The following is a 17,521-nucleotide window of genomic DNA, read 5'->3' as shown; positions in this document are numbered from 1 at the left end:
TCAGAGTCGTCACATATGCATCAGGATTTATGGTGGTTCCACTTGGCATGATGTCCACAAGCAAGAGTCCTTCGGAATCAAAAACTTTTCCAGTAGAAGGTGTGGTTTTGAATTTTTTTTTTCTTGGGTGAATTTGGATGATGCCACTCCATTGATTGCCTCTTCGTCTCTGGTGAAAAATGATGGAGTCATGTTTCATCACCTGTCACAATTCTTTCAAGAAATTCATCTCCACCATTCTCGTACTGTTTCAAAAGTTCGCTGCATACCGTTTTTCTCGTTTCTTCGTGAGCCACTGTCAACAACCTGAGGACCCACCTGGCACAATGCTTTTTTAACTCCAACACTTTCAGTATTCTGCAAACACTTCCTTCCCCTATCCCAACGTAGCGTGACAATTCGTTTACTGCGATGCGTCTGTCAGCAGTCACCAATTCGTTAACTCTCTGCACATTGTCTGGAGTGTGTGCAGTAGGAGGCCTGCCGCTGCGAGGACAATCCTCAATATTGCCGTGCCCGCTTTCATCACGTAACCTGCTTGCCCACCGACTAACTGTACTGCGATCGACAGCAGCATCTCCATAAAACTTTTTCAAGCACTTGTGGCTGTTTCCCACTGCCTCGTTTTCACAGCATAGGAATTTTATGACAGCACGTTGCTTCTGGCGAACGTCAAGTGTAGCAGCCATCTTGACTTCATGCTGTGACGGCGCCACTCACGGGAACAGGTTGAACTAAGTTTGAAAACAAGCGGGAAGGATGTATCTACGGACTGTAAAACTTTCACGCATGCAGAATGAAAACTGTATTTTTACAAAAATAGTGTGCATTTCTTTTGGAGTGACTCTCGTAATTAAGTTTGTACAGAACCCTCAGTGCACGAATACTACTCGCACTTGGCCAATTTTTCTTGTCTTTTCCTCATTTAAATTCTTGTAGTAACAGTTGTACATTTTGATTGTGCTTCTAGGCAACAAACCAGAGATATGATAGAAAATAAATAAAAAAATAAAACTTACGGGTAAGCTGTGAACGGCCTTTGATCTCATGTCTGGGGCAACGGATGTGCGGCTCTATCTGGTAGTGCGCCGCCGCGGAGGATGTAGCTGCGGTCAACCGCGCCAGTACTCCGCCGTCCTGCCGGGAACAATGAACGACGCAGAGCGCACGCCGATGGGGCTCTTAGTCGCGCTGCTGCTGGCGCCTACACTTCTGCTTCCAGGTGGGTCTCTCCTCTTCTCAGGGACACACACATACATCCGCTGCAGCGTGCGAGAAACTCTGCTTCTGCTCTTGCACTATGTGACGCGTATTCGTTTTGCACTAGGCCGTGGGCTAAAGTATCATTCTGTCTCTCACATTTCGTCTCCTAATGCTGGAGACGTCACGAGAGGCTATAAAGACTCAGACAGCAGCTTAAAAAACAAATAAAAGCTCAGCAAGCCGAACTGTTTGTATGTATTCATACGACAGTAGCGTCTTGGCGTCCATCAGACCGTTACTTAAGACTGCGAAGTCGCGTCGACAAGTGTTATGGAGCCTGTAGTGCGAAGAGTTGATGCTGCTATATTTAGCAGAAGGACTCAGAACTTGTCGAAATTCATTCCCTCTAGTTTTATGTTAAAGTTTAACCTTTTTTTAATTTTTTTGTGGCCTCTTTTTACATCATAACATAGTTTATCCTTTTTAGTGCGAGGTCACAAAAAGGCAATGATGTTTACGTCATTCGATGCCCCACATATTTTCTGCCACAGTATTGTCAGGTAATGACAATAGGGGTGGGAATGGAGATATCAGGGAGTGGAGATATCCAATGGTGAGCACAGCATTAGGCTACGGACCATAGTTGAACTGCTTAGTCCACGAGCAACTCACAACACTGCCATAGTGCTAGCGATGTTGCTACAAAGCAGAGCAATGGCAACGACGAGCAAAGTAAACATTGCATTATATCATGGCCACCTCTCTCTTGGCAGTCCCTCCCCGGAGATCCAAATGGAATGATAAGTCAAGTAAATCAGAATTTACGTGCTGGACTTGTACTCAAATATAAATGAAAGTCGTCAGCGTATAGATGATATTTGTGTTGGGACGACTAGAAATGACACTTTTATTCAAAGACAATAATTACACTGAAGTATCGACGATTCATGCAGGTGCCCTGGACGTACAAAAAGCAGGGTATGGTGCTTAATAGGGTGAGTAATAACCACGGACAGCATTGCACAATTTGCAATGTGTTCCCATGCTGACCAGCAGGTTGGCAAGGAGTTCTTGTGGCAGAGAATTTCATTTCTCCATCAGCGCAGCTAACAATTTCTGGATGCTGTGGTACATGTGGACGTACTAGAATACGTTTCCACAATGCATCCCACGTGTCACTGATGGGATGTAAGTAGGGTAGGCCCCTCCATGCACTGAATATAGTATCGTTGCAAGAGCTCCCCCCCCCCCCCCCCCCCAATCGATGCAGTTGCGCATTGTCATCCATAAAAATGAATTCAGGGTCGAATGCACTCCTCAAAAGTTGCACCTGGGGAAGTAGTCACAATAGCGTTGACTGGTGAGTGTGTGGTGTTCAAGGATTTGGAGGTGAGTAGGCCCATCCAACATCATGCCTCTCCATACCACAATACCTGGACGACCAAAAAGATCACGTTCGTAATGTTTGTAGTGCATTACTTGTTTCTATCTCTCGCCATATGAGGGTGCGTCAAGTGGTTCAAATGGCTCTAAGCACTGTGGGACTCAACATCTGAGGTCATCAGTCCTCTAGACTTAGAGCTACTTAAACCTAACTAACCTAAGGACATCACACACATCCATGCCCGAGGCAGGATTCGAACCTGCGATCGTAGCAACAGCGCGGTTCCGGACTGAAGCGCCTAGAACCACTCGGTCACAGCGGCCGGCGAGGGTGCGTCCTGGACCACTACTCAGACTGCATCGATTTATCCGGAAAGTTCACGCGATTCCACTCTTCGTTGGTCCAGTCCCTACGTTCTTGGTATTATCACAAACGCTAACGCCGATGTGCAGGTGTCAAATGAACACAACGTACTGGTCGTCGGGTAAAGAGAAAACCCGACGCAGGTGCCCCACCATCGTGGAACCTGAGACTGTGTGCCTTCAAGTTCTGTCAAATGCGGTTACAGATGCACCTGCTGTTTCTCATGGGTCCATGGGTCCCTTCTCGCCTGCTGCATGGTGCAGCGCTCATTCATCTGTTGCTGTAGTACTTCGTGGCTGACGACTTCATCTCTTTCGGGCAGCAGTGCCTGTGGTTTGGAAGGCTCCCCATGCACGTGAAACAATACTGTGAGCGCTACCAAAGTCCTGGGCTACACTCACCATACTTTGCCTTCTTCCAGTTTCCCGATGATGCGCCCCCATGTGAAGTCATCCAAAGGTTGCTTAAGGACCATGTTATAATGAAGAACACCACCAAAGTGCAATGTAACTGTTTGCTGACTGACGCACACTGCCTTCTTTGCCTCGTGTTTTGAGGCCAGCCACATTCGGCCCAGTAGTCATGCTGACCTCATGCCATGTGACGTCCGGCTTCCTGTGCGACACTGAGAGACCTCTGACACATGTTCCCGCACTTTCATTCAACTCCACCGGATAGTTAACATGTCATGTTACTTTATCTATCTCGTAGTATGTGATCATGCCACTGGGCTCACTGCATTACTCATATGTTCATCCCTTGTGTTTTTTTAATGTTGACGGGAGTATTTATAGTTAAACAATATGAGTTATGAAAGCAAATATATATATATATATATATATATATATATATATATATATATATATGTTGATTGTTTGGGTAAAGTATAACAGAGCTATACAGTTTGATCTTCGTCATAAACAGTACTCATTACACTAAAAGTATCCGTCCCTCTTGACTTTATTAGTTTCTTTCATGATTATTTATGAATAATATCGAGCTACACTGTTACGTAAGTTGTTTATTTTTTATCTCATGCCGATTTCGGCAAATTGCCATGGACAGGTGCTCTGTAAATACATATATAAGCGTTGGTCTTAATGTAATGGTTTTGTAACTATGATCTGAAAATTTATAATATATCATTAGGTGTTTTACCTTACACGTAACATCGTTGCTGTCGTGTCCCGTCTGTTTTGGAATTATTACTTTCTCCCAGGAGTAGAGTGGAGATGTATATTAGATGTTACTTGTTTTCCAAATATGCTACTTTTCTGACAGTTGGATGACAGTGGATCAGCGATGTTACATGTTTACATAGTTACCATTATAAATAAGTGTAAGTAAAATTCAGTTGTTTATTATCATTTTTTTCATATAGGTTTGTTTCTCTCTATTTCCTCAAGGATGTTCAACTTCCTTTTTGCGTAATATGGAGAATTTCTAGTGCTTCGATTATGGGTTTTACATCGTATATCTCTGCTTGTAAATGCTGAAAAAATGTAGATGGGTTGTTTTCACTTTCTCTGATGAGCTCTTTATATCTAATTTTGAAGTTTCTACCAGTTTGCCCAATGTAGAATTTTTTACACGAAATTTTGTAAACGCGGGGATTGTTGTGTATGGGAATTTGCGAGCTGCCGTTGTGAATTTTGTGTTTGAGGCTGTGTGAATTTTGAAATGCAAATGCGATGTCGGTTTTGTTGAATAACCTCCTAATATCGTGTCAGACCTCTGTTCACTCGCCGTAACGCAGCAACTCGACTTGACGTGGCCTCAACAAGTCGTTAGAACTCCCCTGCAGAAATATTAAGCCATTATGCCTCTATAGCCGTCCATAATTGTGGAAGTGCTGCCGGTGCAGGGTTTTGTGCACGAACTAGAGCCTCGATCTTATCCAAAATATACGACAGGATTCATGTCGGGCGATATGAGTGACCAAATCATTCTGTCGAATTGTCCACAATGTTCTTCAAACCAATCGCGAACAATTGCAGCCCGGTGGCATGGCGCACTGTCATCCATAAAAGTTTCATAGTTGTTTGGGAATATGAAGTCCATGAATGGCTGCAAATGGTCTACACGTAACCGAACATAACCGGAGTCAATGATCGGTTCAGTTGGACCAAAGGACCCAGTCCGTTCCGTGTAAACAGAGACCACAACATTATGGAGCAACCAACAGCATGCACGCTACCTTGTCGACAATTTGAGTCCATTTCTTCGTGGCGTCTGCACCACACTCGAACCCTGCCACCAGCTCTTACCAACTGAAGTCGGAATTCGTCTGACTAGGCCACTGTTTTCCAGTCCTCTAGGGTAAAGCTGATCTCGTGACGAGCATAGGACGGGTGCTGCAAGCGATGTCTTACTAGTAACAAAGACGCTCTCGCGTTGGCTTTCTGCTGCCACAGCCCATTAACGCCAAATTAACGCCGCACTGTCCTAACGGAATCGTTCGTCGTACGCCCCACACTGATTTTTGCCATTATTTCAAACGGTGTTACTTGACTGTTAGCACTGAAAACTTGCGTAAACGCTGCTGCTCTCGGTCGTTAAGTCAGGACCGACGGCTGCTGCGTTGTCCGTGGTGAGAGGAGATGCCTGAAATTCTGTATTCTCGGCACTCTCTTGATACTGCGTATCTCGGAATATTGAATTCCCTTACGATATCGGAAATGGAATGTCTCATGCGTCTAGCTCCAACTATCAATAAGGGTTCAAAGTCTGTTAAATTTCGTCGTGCGGCCATAATAAAGTAGGAAAACTTTTCACAAGAAATATCTGAGTACAAATGACAGCTTTTCCAGTACAGTGCCCTTTTATACCTTGTGTGCGCGTTACTACCGGCATCTGTGTATGTACATACCGCTATCTTATGATTTCTGTCTCCTCAGTATTCTTAACTATAAGCACTCTGTAACTGACCTTTGCCGTGTGTTTACCTAACTGCAATATAATTTGGCTGTCGAACTTCTTCTGAAGCGTTTAGGCGAGACACTATTGGGTTGTTTTATTTAGCAAAAAATTATTCGACGGCCGTCACTGGTCACCTTGATTTCGATTTTCCACTAAAAATAGTGGCTGCATCCTCCACCGGGACAGTAACTGTCACGAAACTTACTTTGAGAAATTCTCCGTGAGATGTGTTGCTTCTGTTTACTATCGATCGTCCCGTTTTGTGAGATCGAATTTGGGAAGTTAAATCCTTTCCTTTAGTCTGGAACAGTTACTCAAGTTAATTTTTTATAAAGCTTTGTTATTTTTTAAATTTTTTAGGAACTATAATGAAACTGACAAGATATTAACTGACATGCTTTCAGCACTTTAAGACCTTTCACAGTTCAGATAAAGTTAATACTTGTTATTTGAATAAAGAAAATATGCTTCATGCAAATGAATGTTACTCAAGTGATGTAGCAAAGCGACATATCAAAAATACGTAATATTACGACTCCTTAGGTTTAAGGAAACACTGCAGCTACTGCTGCTGCTGTTGCTGTTGAGTCATTTCAACGTAAGATTTAAGGAAAATTAAGTTTATTTCCAAATCAGACAGTAACACTATGAAGGTTTAACATTTTAATGTTCGTATAATAAGTTGCCGTCTCTTTATCTAAGAATTGATGATGAATGCAGCTAGCCTCTATCTCTGTGTATTGTCTTGTCTGTATAGACGTGTATCTGTTGCCTTTAAGTTCCCTTCACCTTCACACATAAATCTATACAGTAAAGTAAGGCCCTCCCCGTTCTTGGCTGATCCGTGATAAGACAGGCGAAAAATTAGACTAATGGAGGATTATTAGTATTATCTCTATTTTCATTCGCTCTCTCTCTTTCTCTCCTTTATCTATCCCTTGTGTTTTTTTAATGTTGACAGGAGTATTTATAGTTAAACAATATGAGTTATGAAAGCAAAAAAAAATATTTTCATTGTTTGGGTAAAGTATAACAGAACTATACAGTTTGATCTTCGTCATAAACAATACTCATTACACTAAAAGTATCCGTCCCTCTTGACTTTATTAGTTTCTTTCATGATTATTTATGAATAATATCGAGCTACACTGTTACGTAAGTTGTTAATTTTTTATCTCATGCCGATTTCGGCAAATTGCCATGTACAGGCGCTCTGTAAATACATATACATATAATTTTTCATTAAGTGAAATCAGCCAAATAGAATCTTTGGTGGAGTCCTTCTTCTTGGTAATCAGGGGCTGGCTTGCTGTAAGAGATCTTTAAATTTATTGTTACTGTTAAACACTGCAGTCAGTCGGGAGAATCAATCGTGTGGACAATTTGTTCCTTTTACGAAAGATTGCGAATTCCAGATGTGTACGAAGCCTTTTTGAACGATTTAACACAGACTCAGTGATTGCAGGCTCTCTTCGACACAGCTGAAACTTCCCCACTAATTACAGGGCCAACGTGATCATCAAATGTTTCAGAAAAAACTCATTCGTTCATTCACTCCAGAACAAAAAAGTCACAAACCTTATTTATGGAGGAAATTGTGTATTAAATCCATCTCCATTACATGTCCAGATCTCCGGTGATTCCACACCTTAATTATTTTCCTTTTACAGTCTCTTTCTCTTCAAACAAACCGCTAGTGGCACAAATGTTAATTGGCTCGCTTTAGCGAGAAGAAAAGCGGAATATGTATCTCTCAGAAACACGTCAATCCCTCAGCAGATACTCCAGAAGCTCTCCTAGTTACTACTCTAACAACCATGGGGAATGCATATATGCATCTCTGTTATTTCAAAGAATAAACGCACTAGAAAATACTTTGGCGTCGTCGAGCTGTCGCCGCATATATTACGAGAAAATCAGATCAGATAACTTTTCCAAAGGGAATGAATGTGGATGGCTTGATTGAAAATGATTAATTGGTGCGTGATAGAGGGCATTTTCTGTGGGGACATTACAAAGTTAAAAGTGGCAATATATTGAAGCAAACGAGTTGAATTAAGTCTGACTCTCCTTTACAATAATGACAGTTTAAAACTTCGTAGCTACTCTCAATAAGTGCAGTGCAGTTGATGATACTGTGGCAAGAACACCTCTGCCAATTCTACACGTCTCTGGCTAAAACGATGTGGCGTCGCGATGGCTGCACATATTTGGCCTACTTTAAGCAAAGTTTTTCAGTCGCTGCAAACACATAATTGAGCCCGGTAATTCTCGCAACCACGGGTAGTAATTATCAAAGACGATGTTCTAATACAGAAATATTAGTAGACATTTGGTGCAAATGGTAACACAAAGCGCAAAGTTCTGCGGAGTGCAGTAAACAACACGACTTTTCACTGTCGCTGCTGTCTGGCAACTTCTGCAGTGCTCAGTCTGCCCGCGGTAAAGTTTTTTCCGTGTAACTGGTGTTCTGAAAACGGAAATCGAGAAAGCTGCATCTACTCCTATAACAACAATGTCCACCGGGTCTGCCTATTTCGCATTTTCTCCTGTAGCAAAGTCGTTCCCCAAACGGAAATGACAAGGGCAAAAATGGGGCCTCTTTCAAGCGTAATGGCATCCTTCTTTCCCATGCATATTTTGCTACTTTTGCAGTAATAAATTATATTAAGTTCAGGACGAGTGCAGACCATACATAAACGATTTGTTTCATTTTCTTAACTCTAGAACAGTAATTTAATTCTGTACTTGTCACTGTAATTAAGACTTTATAAAATGTACCGAATAAACACTTCAAATCTCATCAACACACTACATAGATCTAGCGAAGCGGAGCTGTAGTTAACACACTGGACTCGCATTTAGGTGGAAGACGGTTCAAACCCGCGTCCGGCCATCCTGATTTAGGTTATCCGTGATTTTCTTAAATCGCTTCAGGCAAATGCCGGAATGGTTACTTTGAAAGCTCGCTGCCGACTTCCTTCCCCATCTTTCCCTAAGTCGATGTGATCCCCTCCCCCAAATCAACCAACCAACACGCTATATACATGGGCCGTAATACAGTTGCACTAGACTACCACTACTGTCGCTACCGTATCAAGCCGTCTGCGCAACTTTGGGTTAAGTTGCTTTGTGTGCGCCCTATTATATCTCTTGTATAGACAAATTGCCCCTACCGTATATGGGATTGCGGAGTATAGATGTAGCTGTAGCTGTAGACTCAGGGCTGTTGGTTTGTATGCCAGACGTCTGTAGACCTGTCTGTAACTCGTGGCAACACAGGGAAAGACTTTATTGTGGAGTTAGTATCCTCGCTAACCCAACTGCGCTGTTCCTAGATAAATTCCGCTTCTGTCTGTAGAGCTGTTCACGTCGCACATGTGCCTGGGGGGTGGGGGGGGGGGAGGGGAGGGGCGTAGCCAATATAATTACAGGAACATTACAGTGCCTGACAGAAAAAGGGGAAGTAGGCAGAGGGAAAGAGGAAGCGAAATGAAACTTCACGGATTAAACTGTTATTTCATGTTATTGCAGTGATCACAGATACGAGTCAAATTTACAAAGCACTTTGTAGTGTGAGCCCATTTATCAGTATGATGTTGCACTTCTCTCTGGCCTAGTTGCACGAGCCGATTCGGTTGGGAAGTGTCATAAGGCTGTTTATCCTTTCCTGAGGCAACCTGGCCCACCAGTGTTGTAACTCATTGATGGTTACAATGTTTATGTTTATTCAGTATCTGCATGCTTGCCTCGACGAGCTAAATTGACGTTAAAAATTAGTTTTCCTTCGCTGCGCGAGCATAATAGTTGTGAACTCCGTTACATGTGGAAGTTTGTATAGGTCCTGGAGGCCTGCTCTGATAGCCAAGGTGTTTAAGGCGACTGCTCGCCATAAGCAGGAAATTCGGGTTCGCAAACAGCTGAGCGTCAATACGTATACGCAGATACGCCAGAGCTGGTTCTACACATATTCTATCGGGGACGGATATCAGGAATTTGCTGGCCGCGATTCATAGACATTCGTGTCATGTATGGACGAGCATTGTCCAATTGAAAAATGGTACCACCATGCTTTCGCATGAGAGGTTTGGTCAGTCACCACCAGCCGTGACATGTAGTGATACCGGATGGCTCCCCACACCGTGACACCGCTGAGCCTCTCCAAAACATTGGAAGCAGATTGCCGCCCTGCTCGCTGATGATCCATGATTCACCGCTGGCACAATGCGACGCTATTTATCCACAGTTTCCTGGTCACGGCATCACTCTAAATGCAGCAGTATGTGTGGGTGGTGTTAATGTCAGCTTATGCATTGGATGGTAATTCTCTGGTCCGGCTGTTGATAGTCTGCGACCAATCGTAAGGGATGATACAGAAACGTTGTAGGACGTCCATTACATGTTATCGGATGTCAGGCGCAGATGTGAAGGGGTTATGATGTTCTTGCTGCACAATACAGTGATTCTTACGGTGGTCAAAGGTGGTCGATTGGAACCTTGACGACGAATATGGCTGCCCTCACGTTCTCACCCAGTACAACACCGGGCCACTGTCACATCACATAGTTACTGCACGATTCCACTAGCCGGTCAAACGGAACCCTGCAATGGCGCTTCTTTCAAACTCTGTCAGGAGCTGGTAACGCTATCTCGCAGGGTAGGTGGCATCTCATTAGCCGTGTCCTTCACAATGATCACTCAGCATCTGATGTCGTTCACGCCCGCTGATATACCCTACCGTTCCTGCTAACAAAATTAAACACGAATAACACTAATACTCTCTGGTGACCGTTATGCCTGCCGCAGATAACTGCAACTCTATCATTTACATACCTGCCCATGGCGTGTTCATGCACTAAGTTACATTCACATCCGACCATGTCTTGCTTTTTTTTTTTTTTTTTTTTTTTGCTAGGCAGTGAAAATATTACACTACTGGCCATTAAAATTGCTACACCACGAAGATGATGTGCTACAGACGCGAAATTTAACTGACAGGAAGAAGATGCTGTGATATGCAAATGATCAGCTTTTCAGAGCATTCACACAAGGTTGGCGCCGGTGGCGACACCTACAACGTGCTGACATGAGGAAGGTTTCCAACCGATTTCTCATACACAAACAGCAGTTGACCGGCGTTGCCTGGTGAAACGTTGTTGTCATGCCTCGTGTAAGGAGGAGAAATGCATACCATCACTTTTCCGACTTTGACAAAGGTCGGATTGTAGCCTATCGCGATTGCGTTTTATCGTATTGCGACACTGCTGCTCGCGTTGGTCGAGATCCAATGACTGTTAGCAGAATATGGAATCGGTGTGTTCAGGAGGGTAATACGGAACGCCGTGCTGGATCCCAACGGCCACGTATCACTAGCAGTCGAGATGACAGGCATCTTATCCGTATGACTGTAACGGATCGTGCAGCCACGTCTCGATCCCTGAGTCAACAGATGGGGACGATTGCAAGACAACAACCATCTGCACGAACAGTTCGACGACGTTTGCAGCAGCATGGACTATCGGTTCGGAGACCATGGCTGCGGTTACCCTTGACGCTGTATCACAGACAGGAGCGCCTGCGATGGTGTACTCAACGACGAACCTGGGTCCACGAATGGTAAAACGTCATTTTTTCGGATGAATCCAGGTTCTGTTTACAGAATCATGATAGTCGCATCCGTGTTTGGCGACATCGCGGTGAACGCACATTGGAAGCGTGTATTCGTCATCGCCATACTGGCGCTTCACCCGGTGTGATGGTATGGGGTGCCATTGGTTACACGTCTCGGTCATCTCTTGTTCGCACTGACAGCACTTTGAACAGTGGACGTTACATTTCAGATGTGTGACGTCCCGTGTCTCTACCCTCCATTCGATCCCTACGAAACCCTACATTTCAGCAGGGAAATGCACGACCGCATGTTGCAGGTCCTGTACGGGCCTTTCTGGATACAGAAAATGTTCGACTGCTGCCCAGGCCAGCACATTCTCCAGATCTCTCACCAACTGAAAACGTCTGGTCAATGGTGGCCGAGCAACTGGCTCGTCTGCGTACGCCAGTCACTACTCTTAATGGACTGTGGTATCGTGTTGAAGCTGCATGGGCAGCTGTACCTGTACATGCCTTCCAAGCTCTGTTTGACTCAATGCCCAGGCGTATCAAGACCGTTATTACGGCCAGAGGTGGTTGTTCTCGGTACTGATTTATCAGGATCTATGCACCAAATTGCGTGAAAATGTAAGCACATGTCAGTTCTAGTATAATATGTTTGTCCAATGAATACCCGTTTATCATCTGCATTTCTTCTTGGTGTAGCAATTTTAAAATGGCCAGTAGTGTAGCTCAGCCTTTTTAACCAATACCATACTCTTCCACATCAAGACTGGAAAAGTCGACATCACCCTAATACAGCGTCTCCAGCTTTCCAGCGTGCGTTTGTAGGATGGTTAGTAATATTTCGTCCGGGGAGCTTCTATCATAGCGACGTTAGTGAAAAAGGTCTATAGTCACGCGTTTCTGTTATGCGCCTTCTCCAAATGTGCAGCACGTTTCGTTGATCCGCGGACCTTGTACGATAAACTGTTTCCAAAAGAGTAGTCATTTCTAGCATATTACTGATACGGAAACCAAAGCAACCCCCATCCAAGTCCTGTGTCCTTTGCTCTATCGATTAATTTGAGGTGATTTTCAATTCTACAGCCACTTGTTTCGATTGACCATTATCGAATACGTACGAGGCTCGAAGGTAGGAAGTGTGTTATCATACTCCACGATGGAGCAATTTTGTAATACAGAATTAAGCATTTCAGCCATAATTAAATCGCCTTCCATTTCGATGTCATCATGATCAACTGGCGTCGAGACAGACGACCCCGATCCATTGACTAATTTTACGTCGGACTTAAACTTTTTAGGATATTATGTAACTAGGCAGGTTTGATCTTTCTTTCGAAATAACTGAAAGATTCTCCCATTTGTGCCAATATGGTTATTTTGAATTCCTTCAGTTGGTGTTTACCCGAAAGTATTGAGTTTCTTCTGAATCTACGACTCTTTTGATGTTCATTCAGTACAGCACTTGCAGACAATGGCCACGTAAACGAAGAACGAAATCTATCTATCACGTATTTACTGACCCTAGAAGTCAATTGTATGTCGGAAACTTCACAAAGTCAGTACAATCAAGAGTATGAGAAGTACATCTGCTCACCAACTATTTTTGAAGAATGTTTGTGCAAATATTATGACATTAAGTTTCTATTAATTTATCAGTGGTGATGATGGGTGAGTTCAGTGGCTGTGAATTAAATTACAGCAGCCGTACACTTTTTTTTTTTGCCAAGACTTGTTTCGAGTTTTCAGCCATCTTCAACGTTGCAGCTACCTTGAGAAAAATAACAATTCGTTTATTTAACGCGTTTCCCTAGTTGTATGATTACGTTTAACTAATAGTTACGTACACTTACATTAATTCTGTAGCTTGTAGCTCCTTTTAGTGAAATGTTTTCACGGAGTGAAAGCAAGACTTCTTTAAAATTGCAGAATTTCTTTTTACGAATTTTCGTAGCAAACGAAGAGTGATAAATTGAAAAATGGGTATCTAATTGACCACCGTCTGGTCTAGTTTTGCAAAACGATACATAACTGCTTGAAATCAGTATGGTAATTCAGAAAAAGTTAATTAGTGATTTGAGGGGAAAATTGAAAAGTTTCAGAACAGCCGCTGCCAGCTCTGTAAAAGAAGTGCCAAAAATATCACCTCTTCAGTGCCTAGCTGTTTTGCACAGAAAAAGTTACACTGATGTGATATTTAACTGTCGAAAAGGCTTTCCTCGAATCAAGTATAAAATTTAGGTCATTTCAAGAACAGAAGACGCTAAGAAAGCAAATGAGGTGTCAAGAAGATAATGCTCTCTCAACAAAACTTGAAAATAAAAAAGAATTTGAAGATGTCTGTCAAATGTGTCAAATGATTTGTCTAAAAGTAAGAAATAAAATAGATTAGAGATACGTTTGACGCGCGCTTGATTAGTGTTCGACATCATGCTCAGCAAATGAGGTGCATCAAATGTTTCTCTAATCTATTATATTTCTATATGTGGTATCTGTTCTTTCGGAGATGTTCGAAAGAACACACACCATTTTGATCCTGCAGCCACTATGAATCAAGACGCAAAGTAATTAATGACGTAAGCTGGCAGTGGATATTGATTTAATGAGTCACAAATAATCAACTTTCCCCATTGATTTAGTCAGTACCCCTTGGCAGCTAATGTCATTAAGAACGTTGAAACATATGCAAGAGGAAATTAACCACAACGAAGCGATTCAATTTTCACCCAAAGAAGTTACTTTCGTAGCGCAATCCTGTCCATCATGAAATTACCACACACTGGTATACTAAATTCATACTAACTCTCTGTGAAATCTTCCCTAAAAGAATAGCTGAGGGCTACTTTGATGATTACAGCACATGCTTCACGTGGTCAACTTGGTTTACACAAAAAGTGTAACTCCACAATAATTTTGATAATTAAAATAAATTACATCGAAACGCAATTTACAAAAGAAAAACCTCGAACTGGTTACTATCGTCTTACTATTAACCTGATGGGTCAAACAATTGTATAAGCACGTGGTACTGGTCTCACAAAGTACACCCCACGTGGGTTGAACATAAAAAAGGTTGCTACATTGAAAAATATTGTCAAGACGAGACGGTATAATCTCACGCACATTCGCATTTAAGATTGATGATCTTAGTTAGAGGTACGGATCATCAACTCGTGGTTCCACTTTACTCACAAAGTAGTGACAAAGCAACTACTGGAAGATATTCTGAACTTAACACTCGAATTACACAGCATTGCAATTTAAGATAACATAAGATATTTTAGATAGAAACCTGAAATAAAGGTGATTAAATTTTCAGTTAGGCTGAACTTAAGAAATCCATTGTCCTACGGACTTAGCAGAGACGCGCTTAGCCGGAAATCTTACCACTTCAGACGCTTGTCGTGGACAGACTGGTGTGGACCCCTACCGAGGGTGCTTAACAGATACAAAACGGAAGTGACCAGAGAGGCAGCTTCCTATACCAACATGACAAGGGATGGACAGGACCATACCAAGAATAGAAACACCTCTTTGCTTTTAGAAAGCGTAGCTACCTGTTCCGACGTTGGTCCTACTGTTCTCTAGCAGACAGGCTTGTCTGCTACCATCCAGCATGCAACTATAAATACATTTGCTCATTCATCCTTTCACACAGAAGGGAAAGGGGATGACAGTATCTTTTTTTTCTTTATTGTTATTTTAAAACATGTACAGCAGGCAGGCTGTCAGCAGCATTCTACGCTGCTCTTCAGCCATACAATAGACAATGAGAAGAAACAGAAAAAATACACATAAGTTACATAATGGCGGGTAATAAAACAGTAGACCCATAAATACAAACACGGAGCCGTTCACACTCGACGGTAATCCACACTACAAACTGTTGACACGACGCACAAAACTGAAGATGTCGATGGCACAGGTGAACGATGGAGTGTGACGGTGAACACTGAACACAAAACACGACGGCACACATGAGACACTGATGGCGATGATCTACGGCGCGTGAATGTCCACGTAGTGTGTGCGAGTCCGGGGACCTGCCAAGAGGGGAAGAAGGGTGAGGGGAGGGGGGGGGGGGGAGAGAGGAGAACATAGATGCCAATGGCAGAGGAGATGGGAGGAGGAGTAGAGGGACAGGGGAGGGGAAGCCCGGGGGAGGAGTGGGGAGAAATGGAGGAGGGAGGGAAGGGGGAGAGAAGTGAGGAAGGGTGCCCAAAGGAACAAAAACAGGAAGAGGGAGGGAGTATCAAAGTTGGTAGGAGGGGTAGATGGAGGGGTGGAGGGCATCATCAGGGAGGGGGAGCTGGCGGAAGCCACCATGGGAGAGGGTAAGGAGGGTGGAGAGATGGAGAGCAGGTGGGACGTGGGAATACAGGTGCGGCAGCAGGCGGGGGTGGAAGATGACAGTATCATATACACTATATTAAAGAAAGCGCATGTAGGTTCCGTATTAGACTGTGTGACATGAATTACATATAAACTGTGTTTTAAAGTGTAGTAGTGTGACAGATCGTTATGAAAGGAATCCAACAGAGACCTTTCAGCACCACATCTTTTTCTGTCAGTTTCCGTTGAAAAAATGCGGAATTTGTTGTGGGATGTCGTGGAGTACTCCCGCGTCAGCCCTTGCAGTTTCATCAAGTTTCGGTATGTGGCGGCACTATACATAGCCTCCGAAGTGGCATCTGTAATGGAGGAGCGCTTCAAGCAGAGAGCTGTCATTAAGTTTCTTTGGCGGAAAACAAGAGCATCCCAGACATTCATAGGCGTTTGTCGAATATCTATGGAGACCTGTCAGTGAACAAAAGCATGGTTTGTCGTTAGGAGAGCGTCTGTCATCATCCAACCAGGTCGCGAGCCGGCTGGCCTCGCACAGCTGTGACTCCTGCAGTGTTGGAACGTGGGGACACTCTCATTTGTGCAGACAGATCGCAATCAAACACTCCGCTGCGTAATTGGACGTCTCTGAATTACAGACCTATATCACTGACCTCAATTTGCAGTAGGATTTTGGAGCATATACTGTACTCGAACATTATGAGTCACCTTGAAGAAAATGACCTATTGATACATAACCAACACGGATTCAGAAAATATCATTCTTGTGCAACACAGCTAGCTCTTTATTCCCATGAAGTAATGAGTGCTGTCGACAAGGGCTCTCAGATCGATTCCATATTCCTAGATTTCCAGAAGACTTTTGATACCGTGCCCTACAAGCGACTATTAATCAAATTGCGTGCATATGGAGTATCTTCTCAGTTGTGTGACTGGATTCGTGATTTCCTCTCAGAGAGGTTACAGTTCGTAGTGATAGACGGTAAATCGCCGAGTACAACAGAAGTGATATCTGGCGTTTCGCAAGGTAGTGTCATAGGCCCTCTCTGTTCCTGATTTACATAAATGATCTAGGTGATAATCTGAGCAGTCCCATTAAATTGTTTGCAGATGACGCCGTAGTAAAATCATGAAACGATCAATTCCAATTACAAAATGATCTAGAGATAACTTCTGTATGGTGCGACAAGTGGCAATTGGCACTAAACAAAGAAAAGTGCGAGGTTATCCACATGGGTACTAAAAGAAATCCGACAAATTTTGGGTATACGATAAATCGCACAAATCTAAGGGCTGTCAATTCGACTAAATACCTAAGAATTACAGTTACGAGCAACTTAAATTGGAAAGACCACATAAATAATATTGTGGGAAAGGCGAAACAAAGACTGCGCTTTCTTGGCAGAACACTTAGAAGATGCGGCAAACCCACTAAAGAAACAGCCTCCATTACACTTGTCCTTCCTCTGCTGGAATATTGCTGCGCGATGTGGGATTCTTACCAGGTAGGATTGACGGAGGGCATCGAAAAAGTGCAAAGAAGGGCTGCTCGTTTCGTGTTATCGCGCAATAGGGGTGAGAGTGTCACTGATATGATACGCGAGTCGGGGTGGCAGTCACTGAAACAAAGGCGGTTTTCTTTGCGACGGGATCTATTTACGAAAATTCAATCACCAACTTTCTCTTCCGAATGCG

At 43.3% G+C, this 17,521-nt stretch overlaps 1 protein-coding gene across 1 annotated transcript in view; it reads left to right on the top strand.

The window, feature by feature from the left end:
- Nucleotides 1-1,097: 1,097 nt before the first annotated feature.
- The window catches only part of LOC124596057, a 54,553-nt gene continuing 38,129 nt past the window's right edge, over nucleotides 1,098-17,521 (top strand). Inside the window, exon 1 of the mRNA XM_047135032.1 lies at nucleotides 1,098-1,222. Within this exon, the coding sequence (XP_046990988.1) occupies nucleotides 1,150-1,222 (73 nt within the window). The 5' untranslated portion in view covers nucleotides 1,098-1,149. The remainder of the gene's footprint in view (nucleotides 1,223-17,521) is intronic.

The sequence above is a fragment of the Schistocerca americana genome, chromosome 2 (assembly GCF_021461395.2).
Source record: "Schistocerca americana isolate TAMUIC-IGC-003095 chromosome 2, iqSchAmer2.1, whole genome shotgun sequence".
In the NCBI taxonomy this organism is placed as follows: domain Eukaryota; kingdom Metazoa; phylum Arthropoda; class Insecta; order Orthoptera; family Acrididae; genus Schistocerca; species Schistocerca americana.
Note: the sequence above shows the minus strand (reverse complement) of the source record. Positions and strands in the feature narration are given on the sequence as shown.